General features: G+C 54.9%; 2 protein-coding genes across 2 annotated transcripts in view; both read right to left on the bottom strand.

Moving 5' to 3' along the window:
* LOC103543514 (myelin and lymphocyte protein-like) lies at window positions 1-19,143 on the bottom strand. Its single transcript, XM_070573602.1, has 4 exons — window positions 18,873-19,143; window positions 6,038-6,205; window positions 4,754-4,879; window positions 1-584 (listed from the first exon to the last, which is right to left on the bottom strand). Exons 1-4 carry the CDS (start codon window positions 18,963-18,965, stop codon window positions 486-488), a joined length of 486 nt encoding a protein of 161 aa, XP_070429703.1. The 5' UTR covers window positions 18,966-19,143; the 3' UTR covers window positions 1-485.
* Window positions 1-20,073, bottom strand: part of LOC103541232 (myelin and lymphocyte protein-like) — a 110,250-nt gene continuing 90,177 nt past the window's right edge. Inside the window, exon 5 of the transcript XR_011526350.1 lies at window positions 1-337. The gene's annotated coding sequence lies outside the window, so the exon portion shown is untranslated. The remainder of the gene's footprint in view (window positions 338-20,073) is intronic.

The raw sequence follows: 20,073 nt of genomic DNA, 5'->3' as shown, positions 1-20,073 counted from the left end.
TTGAACATAAAGGCACTTTATAAAGTATTTCAAAGGTTTATCATCTTCCACCGTGGACATCTGCAAAAAGACTTGTTAGGCGAGTTTTATCCCTATGACAGGTAGAATCTCCATGAAGACTTAGAAACACGCCACCAGATGGGGGCTCAAAAAGAGCCTGTGGAAGATTCCAGCAGAGAGTTCGCAAGATCCGGTCCAGGGCTCAGCAGGGGATCTTTGTTTCGTGGTCTCTCACATCACAGTCCCCACACTCTACTCCACTGCCCCCTTTCACAAATAGGAGATGACCCTGAAAGACGGCTCAGGAGTTGGAGGTTAAACACAGCAAGTCCCAACCCTGACAGGAGGGACAGGGGAGAGTCAGCATAACACTCACAAGACACACAGAGTTGTTCTTTTGGTTTCTTTCTCCATCATAGAGAGCATTTCTACATGCTAAAATGTTATGCTGAAATGCGGACTGATCAGTTATCACTGTCTCTTTTTTAAGGTAAAGTTCTTCTTATCCTTCGAAAAAACTTCCATCTGATTAAAGAAAACCATGCGTGGTTCACATACAGCAGAGTGGCTGTGGATGAAAACACCTGGAACCAAGATAAATGGCCATTAATGGGTGCACATGGGGAGAGGGCAAGGCATGGGCCATCCGCACTGGGCTGGCTGCTCCCACAGCCCCCAGGATGACAGACATGAAGTGTGTGGACCACTGCTTCCCATCACTCAGGCAGACATCCTTTCTGGCTGAGCCCAGATGTGGCCCTGAATGCTTGCAGCACAGAGCTCCAGGTGACCTAACCACCCACTGGATGTGCCATGCAAGGTCAAATACTTGCCATCTCACATCATCAAGCTGGTGCCACCAAGTGGAAATGGGGGTCTCAGAGGCCCCTCAAACGATACTCACAGGCGAGTACCAACTGCTCTCTATGGGAAACTTCCTTCCTCCACAGCAGGAAGAGCCGGGTCCACCAGCTGTGGGCCCAGCGGCCTCAGTTGGAGAACATGAGCACAGGGTTTGCTGGCTCTGGTTAAGGTCTCGATGCTGCCTGGACATCCTCACACCCATCAGAATGTTATTCTAGGATCCTAATCTCACAGATACGGGCGAGGAGCCAGGCTCACAGGACTGAGGGACAGGGAGGCAGGATTGTGAGATTCTGCACAGGAGGGGCTCCTGAGAAAGCTGCTGGGAAGACGCAGTCAGCTGTTTTGACAATGGGAACAAAGGCCCTGGAAAGGTAGTAAACGGTCACCTGTGGCCTGTCAAGCCCCTGATCTGCTGTGCTCACTGGGCACCATCTACTCCTAAAGGCCCGCTGCCCCCGAGTCCAATATCTGCACCTGGATCTGTGACCTGGGGCATGGGGTCGGGAGTTTCCAACCAGGCACAACACTTAGGGTGGCTACGTGTCCGTGACCCGTGAAAATGCCCACAGACACCAGCCGTCACCCGGCCTGCCCTCTCCCACCCCACACAGGGTGAACCCTTCACCCTCGTTGGCCAGAGGTGATGAGTCAGCCGAGTATTTGATCACACATCTGAGAGAGCTCATCCGGGAACTCTGAGGCAGCCCGCCTGAAAGGAGCAGTCACCATGGGTGAGCAGCCCCCCAAAAACACCTCAGCCCGTCGGGCGGGGACAGGTTACTGTCCGGGCAATTCCAGACCCAGCGAGAACCCTTGGCAGAGGAGCCTCAGAAGTCCCCACAGGAACAGGACACAGAGCTTATTTTCCAAGTGAGGGCAAGAAATGGCACCTTGGGGACATGGACAGCAGGGACATGAAGGGACATCCTGAGGTTTTCAGAAACCCCTTTCCCTAAATGGCTGCCATTGTTGCCCCCCACTGTTAGGATCCAGAAGCCTCCAGATTTCTGCAGAAATTTCCAGCTCCCCTCAGTGGGCTCCCACCAACCCCAGGGATCCCTTCGGTGCAGACACTCTGCTTTCAGCAAACGGGGGAGAAGCTCAGCTCCTGAGGCAGGTCCCAGTTAGGAGTCACAGAGGGCGAGAGGCAGGCCAGATGCTCCCAAAGGCCAGGGGTGTGAGGAGAAGGTCTTAAGACGCCTCCCACAGCCTGGACAGGCCTCCCTGAGACCATGGGAGGCCGTGTGATGGCTGGGCAGGGTCTGGGGTTGAACCCTGAGTGACCAGGACTCCTTCCCCTGTGCATGGACACAGCTGATATTCTGAACAGAAAGGCAGGACTTCACATTGAACTGGGCTCGTGTTTCCCCTTGATGGTTTCAGCCCAGCGCCCCTGCCTGCTGAGAACATCGTGATTCCTGGTTCTGGCACTCCTGACTCTGCCTGGGCGTGCTCACATTTCTCCAACTCAGCTAACAGAAAGGGGGACACAATCAATTGTGGACTGATAAAGAGACGCTGGGATAGTCATGAATGGAATACTCTACAGCAACGAGAAGAAACAGTCTGCATCTCCACCCAACAGTGAGACGAGCCTCACAAACCTAAGGCGGAGAGAAAGAAGCCAGAGAGAAAAGACACACACTGTGCAATTCCACTCACATGAAGTTCAAAATCAGGAAAAATCGAGCTAGGCAGCTAGGAGTCAGGCCCGTGGTCATCCTTGGTGTGGGTGCACAGTGATGGCGGCAGGACAGGAAGGGGGTTTCTGGGAGCTGTTTATGATGCTCTGTTTCTTAATCTGAATGCTTGTTACACAGAGGGTTCACTTTATGGAAATTCATCAAGCTGTGCACTTGCATCCTGCTCACTTCTCTGGATGTGTGTTGCATTTTGATAAAAAGTAAAAGAGAAGTTGGAATACGGTAGAGCCCAGTGGTTCTCAGCTAGAGATCTGTCCAGCGGGCAGGGGCATTAATCCACCCCATCTGGGTTGTTCTGTCAAGTGCTGACCCACTAGCCACGTTCCATCTACACGTCATTACTGTTGTCTGAAAAAATTTTACAGAAGTTGTTGGCAAATGCCTAGCTGATGTCTGTTTGGAGAGAAGGCTTCTCGGGTTGGGATGGGGGAGGTATAAGGCTCTCTAGATGAGGGGAGATGAAACAGAGTCATTTGAAGGATGGAGGAGGAAGTGGATGACTAGCCTCCCAAGGGAAGGAAGAGCATCCTAGGGGCTGCCTGGCTGTGCTACTGTTTAGAAACCAGCCATCTTGGGAGATGAGCCAATATGGGAGACATTCCCACACTGTGGGACATTTGAGTGGTGTGGGGATCATGAGGTGGCCATGTTGATGGACCTGGGGAGTAGGCTGGGAGCTTAAGAGGAGTATGTGGCCTCCCCAGGTGAGGGGACGGGCCCACAGGTACCAGCAGACAAGGTTTTGAGGAATCTTCCCCAGAGCCCAACAGTGTCCACCCTGTGGGATTTCTCTCAGCCTCTGCTGTGTCCTCTCCAAAATGTGGGGACGGCACAGCTTTGGCACCTGGAGCTGACATCTTGTGATCTGTCATTATGTGTGACCTCAGGATTGCCATAATTCATAGGCTGATCTCTAGATATCAGAGAAGTACTATTTTTGAAACTTCAAAAAAATTTTTTAAACAATACCCTTGTCTAGAAATACATCTGATATGGTGAGTCAGCACACGGGTGAAAGCCCACCATGCACAGCTCTAGAAAAGATATTATGAAACAATACATTCTCCTACTCCTGTCATTCTGACCCATTCCATAAAAACAAAATCCAGGTCATGACCTCACATGACCTCCCCCACCAGTGGGTCTGGCCCCGCAGTGGAGAACGTTCCTTTTAGAGCTCAGAGACCTGCACACACCCTGCCCCCAGTCACACACAGTCAGCCCCAACGTTTGTTCTGCTGACGGGGTGAACGAGGCTCAAGCCCTGTTCCCCCCAGGGCTCCTGTGAGGCCTCGGCAGGAAGCTGTTTAGTATCCACAGTCCTCGAGGGGAAGGGACAGGAATCGCCGTCCCATTTCACAGAGGAGCAGGCCGAGGCTCAGGGAGCACAGGGGACGTGCACGGGGAGCTGGTGGAGACGTGACCTCCGGCCCCTCCTCCTCCCACAGGTGCTCAGAGCTGTGGGGCAGGAGACGCCGTCACGAGGAGCCAAGGCCTGATCGCACAGCAAACACCCACAGCTGGGGGTCTGGACTCGCTGGGCCCAGAAGGGCCTCCCCACAGCCCAGCCCAGAGCCAGGGCCTGGGGAGACCCCGGCCACTCGATTTTCACCCCAGGCCTCAGTCTCCCGCCCCTGACTGTGCTTCCATGGAAGACCGCTCAGGGGGCCAGGACACCCAGGGGCCAGACTCACTGCTCCAAGCTGGTGCTGAGGGTGCTGACAGGGCACCGGGCCTGACACCAGCCCCACCCATTCCCGGGGACCTTGGAGCACGTTATCCTGCTCGTGGTGCCCTGGCTCTCCATCTGTGAAATGGGGATGACACAGCGCCCACACCCCAGGGCTGCTGTGAGGGCTCAATACGATGGTTCACGGAGAGCTCGGACGTGCCGGGCATCAGCGGTCATGTCCTCACACACCTGCCCTCCACAAAGCCCACCCAGGCCCGGACCCTGGGCCAGCCCAGGCCTGGGCAGCGCAGCCCTGACCAGGTGGCGAAGGGAGTCTTGGGCACGTCCCTCCCTTCTCCGTGACTTTGTGTCTTCATGATGAGGGGAAGGTCTATTTCATTCAAAAGTCAGTGAACTAAAAACAGAGGGGAGGGCTCGGGCAGCCTTCCGCTCAGACCCCGTCAGCGGGCGGTGGGAGCTGTGAGCACGGGCGGGTTGACGGGGGACTCACCGTAGCAAAGGCATTTTCAAGGTAATGCTCCTGGGTGAAGCTATTGTGCATGGAAATGGTGGCCAAACCTTCCAGGACGGCAGCGCTGAGGTAAAATACGGCAGCGATACAGTGGTAGGCTGCCTCCTGCAGGGTCAGAAAGGGCCGTCAGAGAGTGAGCAGTCCAGACATGGTAACATGGGGCAGCTGCGGTCCCAGCAAGGCCTGTCCACCCTACCCATGCCTGCCTAGCATGGCTCAGGTCCCTTGGTCACCTTCTGCTACTTCCCTTGACTCCCTGCCACCCCATCCACCATCAGCATATCTCCCACCCCCTCCTCACAGAGGTCGTTGGTCCAGCTGAGTTTCATCTCGCTGGTTTGGGGGCAGAGGAAGGACTTCAGCGGAGAAGGGACCCTGCTCTCCCTTGAGGGGGGATCAAGTGAGGGGGGCAGCTTGGGACTGAATAGGCAGAAGTTGGTTCTGGACTTGCGAAGTGTCATCCATGGTCACAGTCCTGGTTCGGATGTGGCCTCGGTGACCAGTGCAGGGGAGAGAGGCCCAGGCCATTTCCATTGTTCTTTTTTGGGGGGGAGGGGCAGTGGGCTCCAGGTGTATTTACAAGCAAAAAAGCACTAGACTGGAGTTTGTGCAGCTGTAATTGGGAGGTGATTTCACAAGTCTAAGTGAGAGACCTTTTGAGAGTGAAAGGCCTGGCCAAATGGCTCCCCTCCCCTTTCAGGGGACGTAAGGGGTAGGGGTCCATGTGTAAGTATCACCCTCTTCAATGGGCCTTAAGGAAGAATTTATGCAGAACAGAGACCACAGGCCATCTCTCTCCCCCACCAAGTCCCTCTCTGGTGACCCAGCTTTAGAAGCTGTGACATGGAGCTGGGCAGTAAGCATGGCCTCACACCGGGCAGCCAAGGCCAGCCCCCAGGACCCTGCTCCCAGGAGATGGAAACTAGCACTCCTGGATGATGGGAGGTGCCAACAGGCCCCTGGCAGGTGCAGGCGGGATGGGAGGGGGGTTGGGCAGCTGGTTACATCAAGAAAAAGGCAGTCACACAGGAGGAAGCAGAGCAGACGGTGACAGTCAACTTCTGCTGTCCCCTTCTCCTGACCTCCTGGCTGCAGGGAGCCCCGGGCTGCTGTGCACAGCTCAGAGCTGAAGGCCCAGCCAGCTCAGCCTTGGAACATGGTGGGAGACGTCTACAGGGCAGCCTCACCCAGCACTGGAAAAGCCAGCCTCCTAGGGGAGAGGGTCCTATCCACCCCCCTCAAACATGCAGGGCTGGCACTCACCAGGATGACCCAAGAAATCTCCTTGTAGTGGCTGCCAATTAGGTAGGAGAAGAACAGGACAGTGGTGCCTATGAAGCAGAACACAGACGCGAACATCACCCAGCCCTGCAGCAGGGGGAGGGGCACCAGGGACGAGGCGACCAGGATCCACACTAGGCCCCCAAAGACCTGCAGAGGGAAGGGGGGCAGGGTGAGCATCGGGCCAGGAGAGCCCACGCCCAGGAAGGGCCAGACCAGAGGGCACGCTGGGGCACGAGGGGCAGAAGAAGAGGAAGGAGGCAGAGAACAGCGGGGGGCATTTCCTCACCAAGAATGACTCTTTCAGCCCCAAGGCTCTAGCCTGATCTCCAGTCTCAGTCTTGCCCAATCCTCTGCTTGTTTGCCCTTATTCACCATTTAAATACAATTTTAATTTTTTATTTAAAGATCATTTATATCACATTTATGTGGCAGGCACTGTCCTAAGCAGTTTACAAATATTATCTCAGTTAATCCCCACACAACCCTATGAGTAATTGGTCATATGGGGAAACTGAGGCACATAGAAGTTAAGTAATTCATCATCCCAAGAAAGGACTTATGCCATCCAGTATGATCATTAGAAGGGCTAATTCTGAGATTATATCTTTCCTAGTATTTTTTTTTTTTTTTTGGAGGAAGATTAGCCTTGAGCTAACTGCTGCCAATTCTCCTCTTTTTCGCTGAGGAAGACTGGCCCTGAGCTCACATCCGTGCCCATCTTCCTCTACTTTATACGTGGGACACCTGCCACAGCATGGCTTGCCAAGCAGTGCCATGTCCGCACCCGGGATCTGAACCGGCAAACCCCGGGCCGCCGAAGCGGATCACGTGCACTTAACCGCTGCGCCGCTGGGCCGGCCCCTCTTTCCTAGTGTTTTTGATATAAAAATATCCTTTCTTTTATGAAACGGTAGGGACTAGAAGATTATTTTGGTCTTTACTTGGAAAAATAAATTAGCCATAATATGTCACTACCATTTTTTAAAAAAATAATTGACCCCTTAGATCCCCAAGTCCAGCAAGTGCTATGAGTACTGGCATTGAGGCTGGAGAGAGGACCCAGATCAGAGAGGGCTCCTTGGGTGGCCGAGGATGGCATGAGAGAAGCACTCACCCATCGGTACCCAGAAGACAACCCAGTTGATGGTCACAGGGTCAGTGAGCCCCAGTCAGAGGAGCATAAGGACAGACGTGGGGGTCACAATACCCCTCAATGCCACAGTCCCGCTCCCCCTGTGGACAAGCTCACCCCAAGCTGGGACTCTCTGTGCTTCTCTTCCCTTCTCCTTGTCCTTCTTCATCCCAATGAGATCAGCTCAGCCTCATCCACCGTCCCCACTCGAATAAGGACTGTGCTGGGACACTGGGGAGATGGCTTTGCAGTCAGAGGCACCAAGGTGCTGTGACCCTTGGCACATTCTCCTGAGCATCTGGGGGCTGAGGACGGGCTGCTTCCAGTCCTACGGCCCCTGTGGTGTGAACTCAAGTGACCTCATCTCTCTGTCCCGCTGCCCACCTGCTGGGTAAGAGACACCACTGTCCTCACAGGGGTTCTCCGAGCCTCTTCGCTGAGAAGCATCGGGAGACAACCACATTTGGTAGAAAAATCAGCACAATGAAGCATCTGGAGTGATCAAAACCAAGTTGGGCTTAATGAATCAGATCTGGGCATCTCTGCCCAGAAGACTTCCTCTACTGATGAACCTGAGATGGCCTGGAGGAAGGCACGTGACAGAGTGAGTGGGACACACTTTACAACACACAGTAATTGGAGCAAAATCAGTTAAACACAAACCCTCAGACTGCCATAGATAAGGCGTGTGTGTCGATCTCATCCACAGTTGCCTTTAAGATCAAACAGGTCACTTGGCCTTTCCCATCATGGGCACTGACACAGGGACATGAGCCGATGGCTGAGACGGACTTGGATTTAGGAGGCACGAGAGTGTGGCATGGAGAAGAGGGAGGATCGGGCATGCCCATCCCGTGGGCAGAGGCAGGGGCCTGGGACACACTTCTCCTAGGCGTCCTGTGCCTGGTCAAGCAGTGACCATCCAAAGAGGACCAATCTAAGTCAGGTCCCCGTTCACGTGCTCTCAGGGAGCCCTGCTCTGCCCCTTCTTCATGGCTGACTCTTGGGTCAGGGAAGACCTGTCCAGCCGTGTGTCAGGGTCCGAGTTGGTTCCCTGGCCTTCAGGGCCTCCTGGGAGATGGGTGTGCCCAAACAAGAAGCTGATGGACCAAATCCCAGAGGAGCAGCTGGCGCTGCACGTGGAGGGGAGAGCCCTCCGTGATGGAATCCCACGTGGGACCCAGCGAGCCCGAGGTGCTTGTATGTGGCGAATGGACGGGGCACTGAGACACACTGAATGCCACATTGGGGATGTGGTTCTCTTCGTCACTCTCTTCAGTTTTTCTGACTAAGGCAAGGAGAAGGGCTCAGGGGGCAGCCATGGGTCTGGAGCTCCCCCAGAGCCAGAGCGCCGAGGACGGGCAGGCAGAGGTGACCTAGAGAAGGACATGGCTTTTATTCTTAAGCTAGTGATACAGTTATTCTGGAAAAATTAACTGTAAAATACATAGTAAATTAAGGCACAGGGGTACCCGGAAGTGGCACAATCTGAGAAGGTGGCTCTCAGACCCTGGTCTCAGGCTCAGTGCCCTGCACCTCGTTCAGCTCGATTCCTCCCCGTGTGGCTCAGTCAGGAATCAAAGGCAGGAAGAGTGAGGGGAAGTCAGAGCGCAGTCCCCACACTGAGTGCTCGTCACAGAGTCCTGAGTGAGCGCCAGCGAGACAGGGCCACAGGTCTGGGCTGAGCTCCGGCCCCCAGTGCACAGGGAAGCTTGGAGGTTACCCCGACTCTCCACCTGCTTTGGGTGTGCGCTTCCACCAGTGTGAGGAAGAGTATGTTCCAGCTCCCTAGGAATGCTCTCTCTCTCACACACACACACACTCACACGCACTCACACCCTTATGCAGATCCCTGGGGTCTATGGTAAGAATTCCGTCCACAGGAGCAAAGCCCACCCTATGCTCCATCCCAGCCCTGCCCCCTGGGACCTCAGGACCCTGTCCCGCCTCTGGGTGCACCACCTTGCAAAGGTCCTTTAAAAATCATGCTGACTTTTTCTTTATGTGGTTTCTCTGTACACTGAGTTTCATAGTAAGATGGTGGGGAGACGTTTTCTCTCTCTTTAGACAGCTTTAATGAGAGAGAACTCACACACTACACAGCTCACCCATTTAAAGTGACAACTCAGGATTTAGGATATTCACAGACATGTGCACCCATCATCTCCAGACCCAGGTTTAGCACATTTTCATTGCCTCAAAGAAACCCTGTGCCCTTTCGCTACAGCTCCCTCCACCCCTCCCATCCCTAAGCGACCAATGATCCACTTCCTGTCTCTATGGATTCCCCTGTTCTGAACTTTCATGAGTTGAACAATAATAAGAGGTGGACTTTTGTGACGAGCTTCTCTCATTTGGCATAATGTCTTTCAAGGTGAGACATTCTCTCTCGAGGGGACTTTTACGAAATGTCTCCCCCATCACAGCACAGCCCACTGGCCATTCTGACCCACCATGTGGGGACACTGAGTGAATGTGGCTCAGCTCTCTGGAGCCTCCAACTGGGAAGAGCTGAGGAGCCTCTGGTGCCCAGGGACGTTCTCATAGGAAACATGCCACCAGGCCCCATCTGTCCCAGAAACATATTCTGTTTTTTTTTTTAAGATTACATTTGTCCTTTTTCTCCCAAAGCCCCATGGTACATAGCTGTGTATTTTTAGTTGTGGGTCCTTCTAGTTGTGGCATGTGGGATGAAGCCTCTGCATGGCTTGACAAGTGGTGCCATATTTGCGCCCAGGATTCAAACCGGCAACACCGTGGGCCGCTGAAGCAGAGCGTGCGAACTTAACCACTCGGCCATGGCGTCGGCCCCTGTCCCAAAAACATATTCTAGGTGAGGCAATGTCCTTACACAGAGGAAATCATTAAACCCTGGGGTTTTGCTCCCAGGAGATGGGCAGTGGGCCTGCCCTGTACCCCTCACAGCCCTGCCCAGCAGGTGCCCAGGGGACAAATGCAGGGCGACCTGCACAGGGGACCATCTGGGAGGAGCTGAGGTGGGTGCAGAACACCCCTGAGAGAGGATGGGTGGAGCACGGAAAAGAGACGAGGCTGAGAACAGAGTCTCTTCCAGCTGGACGTCTGTGAGCAGCGCCCTGGACACAGACACGGCTGCTGTGAGAGCTCCAGTGCTGATGGGTCCCGGGGGCTCCCTGGGGAATTGGTGGTGACTGTCAGCCCCACCCTCTTTCTGTCCTTGGGGTCAAGGACTCTGTTGTGATTCATAAACAGCCACACGGGAGACAAAACCCTAGCCCCTTTCCCACCAGTGTATGCTGAGAACAAATGCCTCAGAAGCCATAGTCTGGGCCAGGACATGGGCAGACTCAGGGTCCAGGTGGGAGACAGACCACAAGGAAGGGCCTACAGGACAGGAAAGGGGTGCCTGCAAGGTGGGCTTCCGGGTGTAGCTGTTGGGTATGCCAGAACTGCAGGACAGAGAACTTAGCTCCACCATGCCACCTGCACCAAAGGAGCATCACAAATGGAGACCAGCGAGGACTGTGGGGCTGGTTCTGGAAAGAGTCCTAAGATGTAAAAGCTGGGTGGTTCCTTCCCGCCAGGGCCCTCAGTCCAACCGTCCCTGACTTATCACCAACCAGCCGCAGGGCGGGATGGAGGCTGGGGAGGTGGGGCACCATTTTGTGCCAGAGAATGTCTCCTCCCTGAACTAGCGCCCTCCCAGATGGTGATGCACTGACACCGATGACAAATTAGATTAAAGGTTTGATCCCAGGCCCACTGGGAACTGGTTTCTTCACCTTCAGGCAGATGCAGCAATTTGCTTGGCTCTCAGAATTCAGAGCTTTCCCCCAACCAGGCCTGGCACCAGGCTGGCAGGGCAGTGCTGTGAGAGGCTCAGAAGTCCCCACCCCCAAGGCAGAAGGCAGGACAGGACTGCCACGGTCCCCTCTTCCCTTTGGCCACCCCATCAGCTGGGCCAGGGGCAGCTCCGAGCAAAGGAGCCACTGGAAAGCCCTACAGAGTGTGGTGTCTGTGCAGTACTTGGGGACCCCAGGGACAAGTCATGTGTGCCCTCCACAGCCCCACCCACCCCCTAATCTCACTCTCCCCCTGCCTCGTGCACCCTGCCCGGGAAGGGTTTCTCTTCTTTTATTTATCTTTTTAATTTATATTTTATTTATCCTCACTTCATTGATGCAGAAACTGAGGCGCAGTGGCCCGCTCACACTCCCACAGCTGCTGAGGGCCAGCTCTGACAGGCTGGTTGTGGAGCCAGGTCAGGACGTTCCTGTATGTGGCAGTCACCCAAGGCCACACACGGGCAGTTCACCATGAAATCTCCCGTGTGTAGGGCCGGCCCTGGAAATGGCCATGAGAACAGTAACACGGCGGGAGAGGAGACTGCCCAGTAGCCTTCGTCCTGCTCCCAGGCGCCCTGGGTCTAGAGAAGCAGAGAACCCAAAGGAGGCGGCCATGGGAGGCAGCCTCCCCTCCCCCACCCTCCACTGGCTAACAGGCTCTGTCCCTTCAGAGGAAAGAACACCAAGGTGTGTGTTTAAGACCAAAAACAAGCAAAAGACCCGAACCCTGAAGGACATCACTCCCTCTTCGGCAGGCACAGGCCTGCGGTCCTCATCCCCGGGTCCATCAACATGACCTTTGTCACCCCACCCCCACGCCCATTACCAGGGTCGAGATATGGCTTTCATCTCCTGTCCTTCCTCCTTTGCTCTTTTCCTGGAGTGTCTGCCCCCAAAGCCTGTGCCCTGGGCCCTCTAAGGGCCTCCTTCAAAGGTGGATCCAGGAATTTCAGGGTCCTCCCCCTCCTCCTCCTCTTCCTGCCCCCTCCCCTCTAGCCCAACTGCCTTCTAACAGAAGGGGGGCTGGGGTGCAATTGCAGGTCAGCTGAGAGGGGCTGGGTGGCCCTGGGCCTTCCTCTTCCCACTGCCTGTGCCCATCAAGGTGTGATGGCGGGTGACAAGGCTTTTCTTCTCGTTCCTGCATATTTTCTCAGGCCCGAGGGCCTTGGTGCCACAAAATGATTCACCACAGGGGTAGTTGTGCCCCAGTGTGGGCAGAACAGCAGCTATTAATGTGCTGGGAGTGCTAGAGAGCCTGGAGCAGAGAATCAGGGCCAGTCCATCCCCCTGGGGCCCAGGAGGAGCCAACCAGGAACCAAACCTTCCACCAGAATGCAGAGGGCAAGTCAGGGCCCAGGACGCAGAGAACCCAGGGAGCTGCTCCTGCTCCCGGGACAGTCTGCAACCTGTGAGGAGTCGGCCACACTTCCCCATGGCAGCAGTGCTCCAGGGACCAGGGGATCCTCACCCACTGTCCTCATCCATCAGCACCCAAGGAGGACACCTGCTGGGCCATCTCATAGGGCCTGCCCTTGGTGGCCTTTTGTCCCAAACACTATTTCCAGGGACTAAGATTTGAGAGGCCAGGAGGGAGCCCCAAACAGAGAGATTACCCCACCTGCATCAGGTCAGGTCAAGGAGTGACTTATGGAAAGGTTAAGAGCAATCTTCCTCAGTGGAGCTTGGTTGTGATGACACACACATGACCCTCCCAGAGCTGAGCCCACCATCACACTTAGCGGTTTCCAGAGAACAGCTCAGACTCACTGACTGCTGATCAAACCAGGCCTCTGGCTCTGGAAAAATCGGAAAAGTCACTTCTCAACTCCCAGAACAAATGCCTGAGAGACCTCTGCCTGTAATTCCCCCCCTTTAGAGAGGGGGAAGGAGAAACCCGGGTAGTGTCCTCACCCCTTCTAAACAGCCACAGAGAGGGGCCCACAGCACAAGAGGATGACACGGGGCCAGGGGTCAGTGGGCACAGCCAGGGAAGGCCAGCCTCAGCCACTGTCTGCACTGGCCAGCAGGGCCACCCCCACCCTCTGGGGACTGTAGGAGGGTCTCTGGCTGGGGCAGCACAGAGAGGGTGCCTGCCCTGAACCCCGGCCCTGCCCCAGCCTCTCGCTGAGAACTGTCCCCACTATCCTCTCCCCCATAACAATGTCGAGGGGGCGGGCTGGCCTACCGATATCCACTCCAAACCTCGCCGGATCCATGGGGGCTGGTCAGTGACTATCAAAAGCAGCTTCCTGGACCCACTCTGGACCTAGTGACTCAGAACCCCCAGGGTGTGTATTTGACAAGCAGGCCCAGGGCCATGTGAGCTCCCCAGTGACTCTGAGCTGCCCCTCACTCCCTGGGGGGAGAGCAGGGGACAGGCCTTGCCCAGGGCTCCCAGGTGGGCGGGGTCCCCTGTTCACGATCCCTCCTGCTGTGGACAGTTCATCCTGGGTGTCTGGGTGAATGCAGGAACCTGGACGTGACCTGCTGTCACTGCAAGAAGTCCCACCCTGGAGACCGGGGCACCTGGGCAGCTGCCGCCCCTCTCAGAGCCTGAGTTTCCTCCCTGCAAGTCAGGTTTCTGCTTCTACGTCTCTCATCCCAGGAGTCCTCATGGGGCCTTCTCCGTGGAGCCGGAATGTGGGCCACCCACCAGAAAGCTGCTCTGTCACCCTGCCCGCCACCCCAGTGCCCCATCCTGGTTCTGAGGTCTGAGAATCCCAGACAGGTGAAAATGTAGGGCAGGTCCCAGGACCTGTTCGGTCACTCTCAAATGACAGAAAGTCCCCGGTTACTTTGGGTCACAGAAACAGGCTCATGTTAGTAACTACTGTGTCCACTTCACTGTAAGAATGGAAACCGCAAACCAGCTCCAGGTGGCTCCCCACCCCACCCCACCCCAAAAAGTGCACCCTACAAGTGCTGCCTCCCACCAGGTGACCCTAATCCTCTGAGTCCTCAAGCTCCTGAGGGGCATGCAAGGAAGGGGCGCCCACCCAGGAAAGGGTGTGGCACTCCAGCAGGCTCTGTCCAAAGAAAAGTTCTCTCCATTCCAGCCATTCTTTCAGGGGCTGCACTGCATACAGGCTGGGGGGAGGGAGCTGGGTTAGTGACTTCACTGCCCCCTCCCAGGCATTTCCTTCCCCGATTCTGAAAGCGGGGGGCAGGGGGTACCTCCTGGCACTTTGTGAGAGAAGTTTCCTCTTGGGGCCTGGGCAGAGCTGAGACAAACAGCGTCCTAGGTTAACATCCTGTGCTGTGAATGGGGGCCCAGTGTCAGGACGCCCCTGGTTTAGAAGGGAGGAGGAGGAGGAAGAAACAGAGACTGTGGTTCCAAAAGGAATGTCCCCCTTGGGTAGGGACAGGGGAACAGGCCAGAAGCAGAGCCCTGGGTGCAGCTGTTGGGGAGGGGAGACCCTGGACATTCCACCAGGCCTGTGTGGGGTGCACTGGGACCCACCGCCTGCAACAGCAGCGTGGCCTGTGGACTCCAGGGACTCAGAGAGCCAGGGTCACAGGCCTGGCTGGGCTGCCTTCCACCTCCCGGGAGGACCCTGAGCTTTCAGAGGGCAGGGGCTCTGGGGTGGGGTGCTGGGCAGGGTAAGGTTGCCAGGCCCCACCCTGAGCCATCGCCCTTCCTGCTCTGGTGGACAGTGTCCCTGCCTTGGGAGAGAACGGGAGCCCCATTCTGTTGGTCCTGGAGGCCAAGGGTTTCACATCTGCCCCTCCCAAGCTATTGGGAGCTCAGGCTTGGAAATAGGAACTCTGAGTAATCAACTCGCTGGATGACAGATTTAAAACTAATCAAGCATTTCACACCCATTAGATTAGCAGAAAATTACAAAGTCCGATGCTACCAAGTGTGGCCAGGATGAGGAACAACGGGGACTTTCATCTGCTGCTGGTGGGAGTCGGGAAGGTCCAGGGTTAGCCTGAAGCTTATAAAATTTGGGACCTTCTTTATAAAAGAATTAAAAAAATGAGTCTGAGTCTTGGAAGAGGCCTGAGCAAGTGGCGATTCTGAGCCTAATTAAGCTTCATAAGCTTCCCAGTGACTCCACTCCCAGGCTGTGTAAATTGGAATAACCCTTTTGGACAGCAATGTGGTAACTCTGGGAAGATGAAGATGTGTGTTCCCTATGACCCAGCGAGTCCAATCCTCTGTGTGTCCCCCAAGAAATTCCCAACATGTAACCACAGAGGCAAATACAAGAATGTTCTTTGGCAATGCCGTCTGCAACAGCAAAAGCCACAATTGGAAATAGGCAAATTGCCCATCGACAGAAGAATGGACAAACAGCATCAACGTGTATAAACCTCAACACCGTTGCATGGAAAGCTCGCTGCAGAAGGACATGACAGGACGACACTATTTCCATGAAGTGTGAAAACACAGCAAACAGCGCCCCGTGGAGCTCACAGGCAGTCAGGGCGCAGGGAAGGGCTGACCCTGCCTGGGCATCAGGACCACCACGTCCAGCCCTGGGCTCCTGAGGATGGAGGGAGGGGAGTAAGACAGCGGCACATCCAGGGACTTAGAAGCCACCTGAAAAGCTTATTTCCCTCATACTGAAAGTCAATAAGGCAAAATATTAAGATTTGACAAAGCTGAGTGATAATTATGTGAGTGTCTATTAAAGTATTATATATACTTTTCTGTAATATTTGAAATGTTTCTTAATCTTTGTTTTCTTAAAAATTGAAGGGAAGTTCGCATAACATCAAATTAACCGTTTTACATTGCCCAGTTCAATGGAATTTAATACACTCACGACGTTGTGCAGCCACCACCTCTGTCTAACCCCAAACATTTTCATCCCCCAAAAGGAAACCCCGCACCCATTACGCAGCTGCTCCCCATTCCCCTCCTCCCAGCCCCTGGCAAACCACCAGTCTGTGCTCTGTCTCTGTGGATTTGCCCATTCTGGGTATTTTATATGAATATAATCACACAGTATGTGACCCTCGTGACTGGCTTCTTTGACTCAGCTCAGTGTTTCCACCTGTGTGGAATGTCTCAGTGCTTCCTCCCTTTCTAGGGCTGCATAATATTCCACTGTGTGAATATGTCACAGTTTGTCCATTCATCCATTGACGGGACATTTCGGCAGTTTCCACCTGCTGGTTACTGTGAATAGAGCTGCTATGAATACGCATGTCCATGTGCCTATTCAGGTCCCTGCTTTCAATTCTTCTGGTTATAAACCTAGGCATGGAATTGCTGGGTCACATGAGATTGTTTTGAGGAGCCACCAAACTGATTTCAACAGCAGATGAACCATTTCACATTCCCACCAGCAATGAGTGAGGGCTCTAATTCCTCCACATCCTGGCTCACACTTGCTATTTTCCAGTTTTTTGGCAACAGTCATCCTAATTTCATGTGAAATGATACCTCACTGTGGTTGTGATTTCATTTTCCTAATGACTAATAATGTTGAGCATCTTTTCATTTGCTCATTGGGATCCATATATCTTCTTTGGAGAAATGTCTATTCAAGTCCTTTGCCCATTTTCTAACTGGCTTCTTTATCTTTTTGTTGTTGCCTTGTAATTGTCCATAATTTAAAAACTCTCCCAGGGCGGCCAGCACCTCCTTGGGCCCTTTCATTCTCTGCTCTTTCACACACCCAAGCACATGCAGCTTCGTATGTACAAAGTGTGCAGAGGAAACTTAAAGGACTGGTGTCTGCCTTCTTCCTGTTCTCCCTGCTCCCTGGGAGCCACCCCCAATCTAGAGAGGAGGAAAGAGATTCCAAGGTGTTAAATGAGTCATAGAGCATCTCTCAGGAAGCAGGGGGAGGTGTTGGCATTGGGGGAGCAAGAGCTGAGGGGGAGGAGTAAAACAACTTCTAAGACAGCTGAGCAGGAAGAGGTCTGGGCAAGGGAGAATTATTTCCTCTAGAAGCCACTACTATCGCAGGTCACAAAACCGCCCTGGAGGAGAAAGTTTCCACTAACCCAGGGCTCTGAGATTTCCTACCCCCTGCTCTCTCCTTTCACTTGGTAAAGGGGAATCCTCCTGTCACCTCCCCCACTGATGGCCCTGCCTGGCTGGGCTGTTTCTACCCCAAGGGGCACTCCTTCCCTGGCTGGGACACCAAGAGGAGGCAGTGGGCACTGGGCTGTGCCTTCTGTGAAGCCAGGTCCCCCACACCCGCCATCTCCTGCTGCCACCTGAGCCAGCTCTTGTGAAGGCAAGAGAAGGAGGTGTGCCAGAGTCTTCTGCATGAAGCCCAGCTAACACCTTCTCATGATTCTTGTCACAGTGCTCCCCAAACAGCTGCAAAGGCAGAGGAAGCCCCTCATTAGGACACCTGAAGAGACACTAGGAGGACCTTTTGTTGCTTAAAAATCCCTCTGCCCATCACACCTCACCATCAGCCACCATCTCTTTTGGTCATGAATCTGCCTTTGTAAACACAGTGGCCTCTGAAGGAACCACCACCACTCATCCCGGGTCCTGGGCGCTGTGCGCTCATCTTCAGAAGTTCAGCCTCGGGGAAACACAGGCCAAGCGCTGAATAGACACATCCAGAGGAGCCACTTGGGGAAAGGATGTTCCAGTGGGTATAAGCCCCTCCCCACTCTGGGCCTCGGTGTCCCTATCTATAAATGGTGGGGCTTGGCCTAGCGGTGTCCAGGGTTTCTTCTAGATGTCACTTCCTTGACCCTGGCTGGCCCCAGGATGTGAAGTCACTCTGGATACATGCGGGTGTGAGCTCACAAATGCAGTGATACAGGGCCAACAGCTGACCTCGGTCCCCTTAGCCCTTTCCACAAACCCTCCATGGATGACAGAACCTGCTCCCTGTGCTGGTCACACCCTCCCACCTCCAAAGAGACAAAAAGAAGATGGGGTCCTGTTTTTAAACAGTCAGGTTTGGACAAACTCTTTTCCAACCAACTCTTCTGCTGCGGGGGTGCCAGGAACAGAGTTTCCGTGGCTGCATGGCTGGGCACCCACAGAATACACAGAGCAGCCCCTCCCAGGTAAGGGCCTGTGGCCCCTGGGGAGTTTAAGCTGGAGGCAGTCTGAAGCCTGGTGACACAGTGAGCACTTTACCAGGAGCCCAGGGTAGGAAGCGCTTTCCCACAGCCACCTGCACTGCTGTGGGGCTCCAGCCTCAGGAGGGACTAACACAGGTAGGGAGGCCTTCCTACTGCTCAAGGTCAACCAAGGCAGGGACCTATCTTGCCAGCCCTCTCCCCTCACCACTCACCCGACTCCACACACAGGACAGAATGACTGTGTCAGAGCAAATGGTGGCCTGTTTTATTATTTCCAGGTCAAAGGTGTCACAAATACGTTCTCTCTCCAGATACTTCCAAAGGCCAGAAGAGAATCATCCAGATTCAGCTGCTCCTATGACACCAACCCAATCTCCAAACGTCGGTTGGTGACGCTCCAGTTTCTTTTGCTGATTTTTGTAAGCCAAATCCTAACCCTGGACAAAACTGGGCACCTCTACAAGGATGTCGCTCTCGCATAAGGGCTTCGTCTGCGCTGCCCATAGGAAGCGGGTCGGAGCGCAGATGCGGAACCAGCGCGCAGCGAAGGACCTTGGCCTGCTCCCAACATCTGACCTATTTGCGAATCTGGTTTTTCCACCGAAGTCCTGGAGACTGTTTCCCCCATTGTCGTTGGTCTAGAAAGGGCCAAACGACTGGGGTGGAGGAGGCTTTCCTCACCCTGGGCCCCCCTAACCCGGTGACCCCCTAACCCCATGATAACCCGATGATCCCCCTAACCCGCGCAACTTGTGGGTGTGGTCTGGACGCTGTGCGGAGCCCCTGCGATGGCGCGCGGCACAGCCCATGCTGCCCCCTCGCCGGCTAGGGCCCGCCAGCCACTCACAGACTCGAAGATGAAGAGCAAGTCGGGGAAGGCAGCGGAGATTTCGATGTAGATGCGCATGAGGTTGTCATCCGACTCCTCTGTGGGGGCCATTGCGGCATGCTGGCGTGGACTCAGGACAGGACGCGCGGCTCAGGCTGCGCGCTGACCGCTCCCTTGGTCTCGGAGCCCAGTGGCCCCGGCGCCCTCGCAGGCGGGTTGAGAACAGAGGCGCCTAGGACCCAGGAGGGAGGAGTCCGGACCGCCGGCCCGCCCCGCCCCGCCCCGCCCCGTCCAACCTAGCCCTGCGCGCCCCAAGGGATCTGGCCACAGTCCCTCAGGCTCCGCCCTGAACCACCCGAGGGCTCACAGCGGGCTTGCAGAGCTGAGGGCCAAGGCCTCACTCTTGCATCCCACCTCCGGGTGCCATGTCCACTTCGCAGGCTTTGCCCTCTTCGCAGGTGATCACTCTCTCTTGAGAATGATAACTATCAATAACTAGACTCCCCAAACTCCCCAACGTGGCAACCCTCGGGACACCATTGCTTTAACTGCTCCAAAGTTGGATCTCCTTCATCTTTCCATTTGGTCCAGATGCAGCTTGGGGTCTCCAGGAGTAGTGTTAAGACGAGCTCTGGACACCCACCCCTTCTGCTTGCGCCTTGGGAGCCCTGCACCCGCAGTTGGCTTCACTCGGTGCTGGAGCTTCAGTCTGTCCGTCTGAGGGGAGGAGGCTGCTCTCAGCCCCGCCAGCCCCGGAGGAGGGCGGTGGAGGCGGCGCTGGGGCCGATCTGCATTGAATCCAAGGGACAGGAAGGGCCGCCTCGAGCAGATCCGTGCCCTTCTCTCTGAGGGGGTTGCCCTGCGCCCCTGTGGTGGGAGGACTCTTCCTCCCCAAGTCCTTGCACTACCCTCTGCTGCTGTTTTTTTGTTTTCTGGACCACAATTTCTTTATTATTTTTTTACTTTATTTTTTAAACAAGTATCAGACTCCAGGAGTTTGCCTGTTTATTTTAGTTTTTCTCTTACAGTCCTAAAGCTGAAAATCTGCCCGCAGTCCAGGGCAGCCCCAGCTCAGACTCCCCAGCACTTCTGAGGCTGCACCCACAGCCCCAGCAGGCACCGCCCCCTCTCCCCTGTGGGACCTTCACCCCTTCCCTCTACACAGCTCTTTCCTTCCCAGTCCTTGTGGAAAGAAGTAAATCCCTGGACACGTTTTCCA

This window comes from Equus przewalskii, chromosome 14 (genome assembly GCF_037783145.1).
Source record: "Equus przewalskii isolate Varuska chromosome 14, EquPr2, whole genome shotgun sequence".
Classification (NCBI taxonomy): Eukaryota; Metazoa; Chordata; class Mammalia; order Perissodactyla; family Equidae; genus Equus; species Equus przewalskii.
This window is presented reverse-complemented; position numbering and strand designations above follow the sequence as displayed.

Coding starts and splice junctions, on each gene's coding strand:
- LOC103543514 (XM_070573602.1), bottom strand. CDS start 18,965: ATGGCCCCCACAGAGGAGTCGGATGACAACCTCATGCGCATCTACATC. Junction 6,206..18,872: donor TGCTCTTCATCTTCGAGTCT/GTGAGTGGCTGG, acceptor TTCCCTCTGCAG/GTCTTTGGGGGCCTAGTGTG. Junction 4,880..6,037: donor AGATTTCTTGGGTCATCCTG/GTGAGTGCCAGC, acceptor CTGACCCTGCAG/GAGGCAGCCTACCACTGTAT.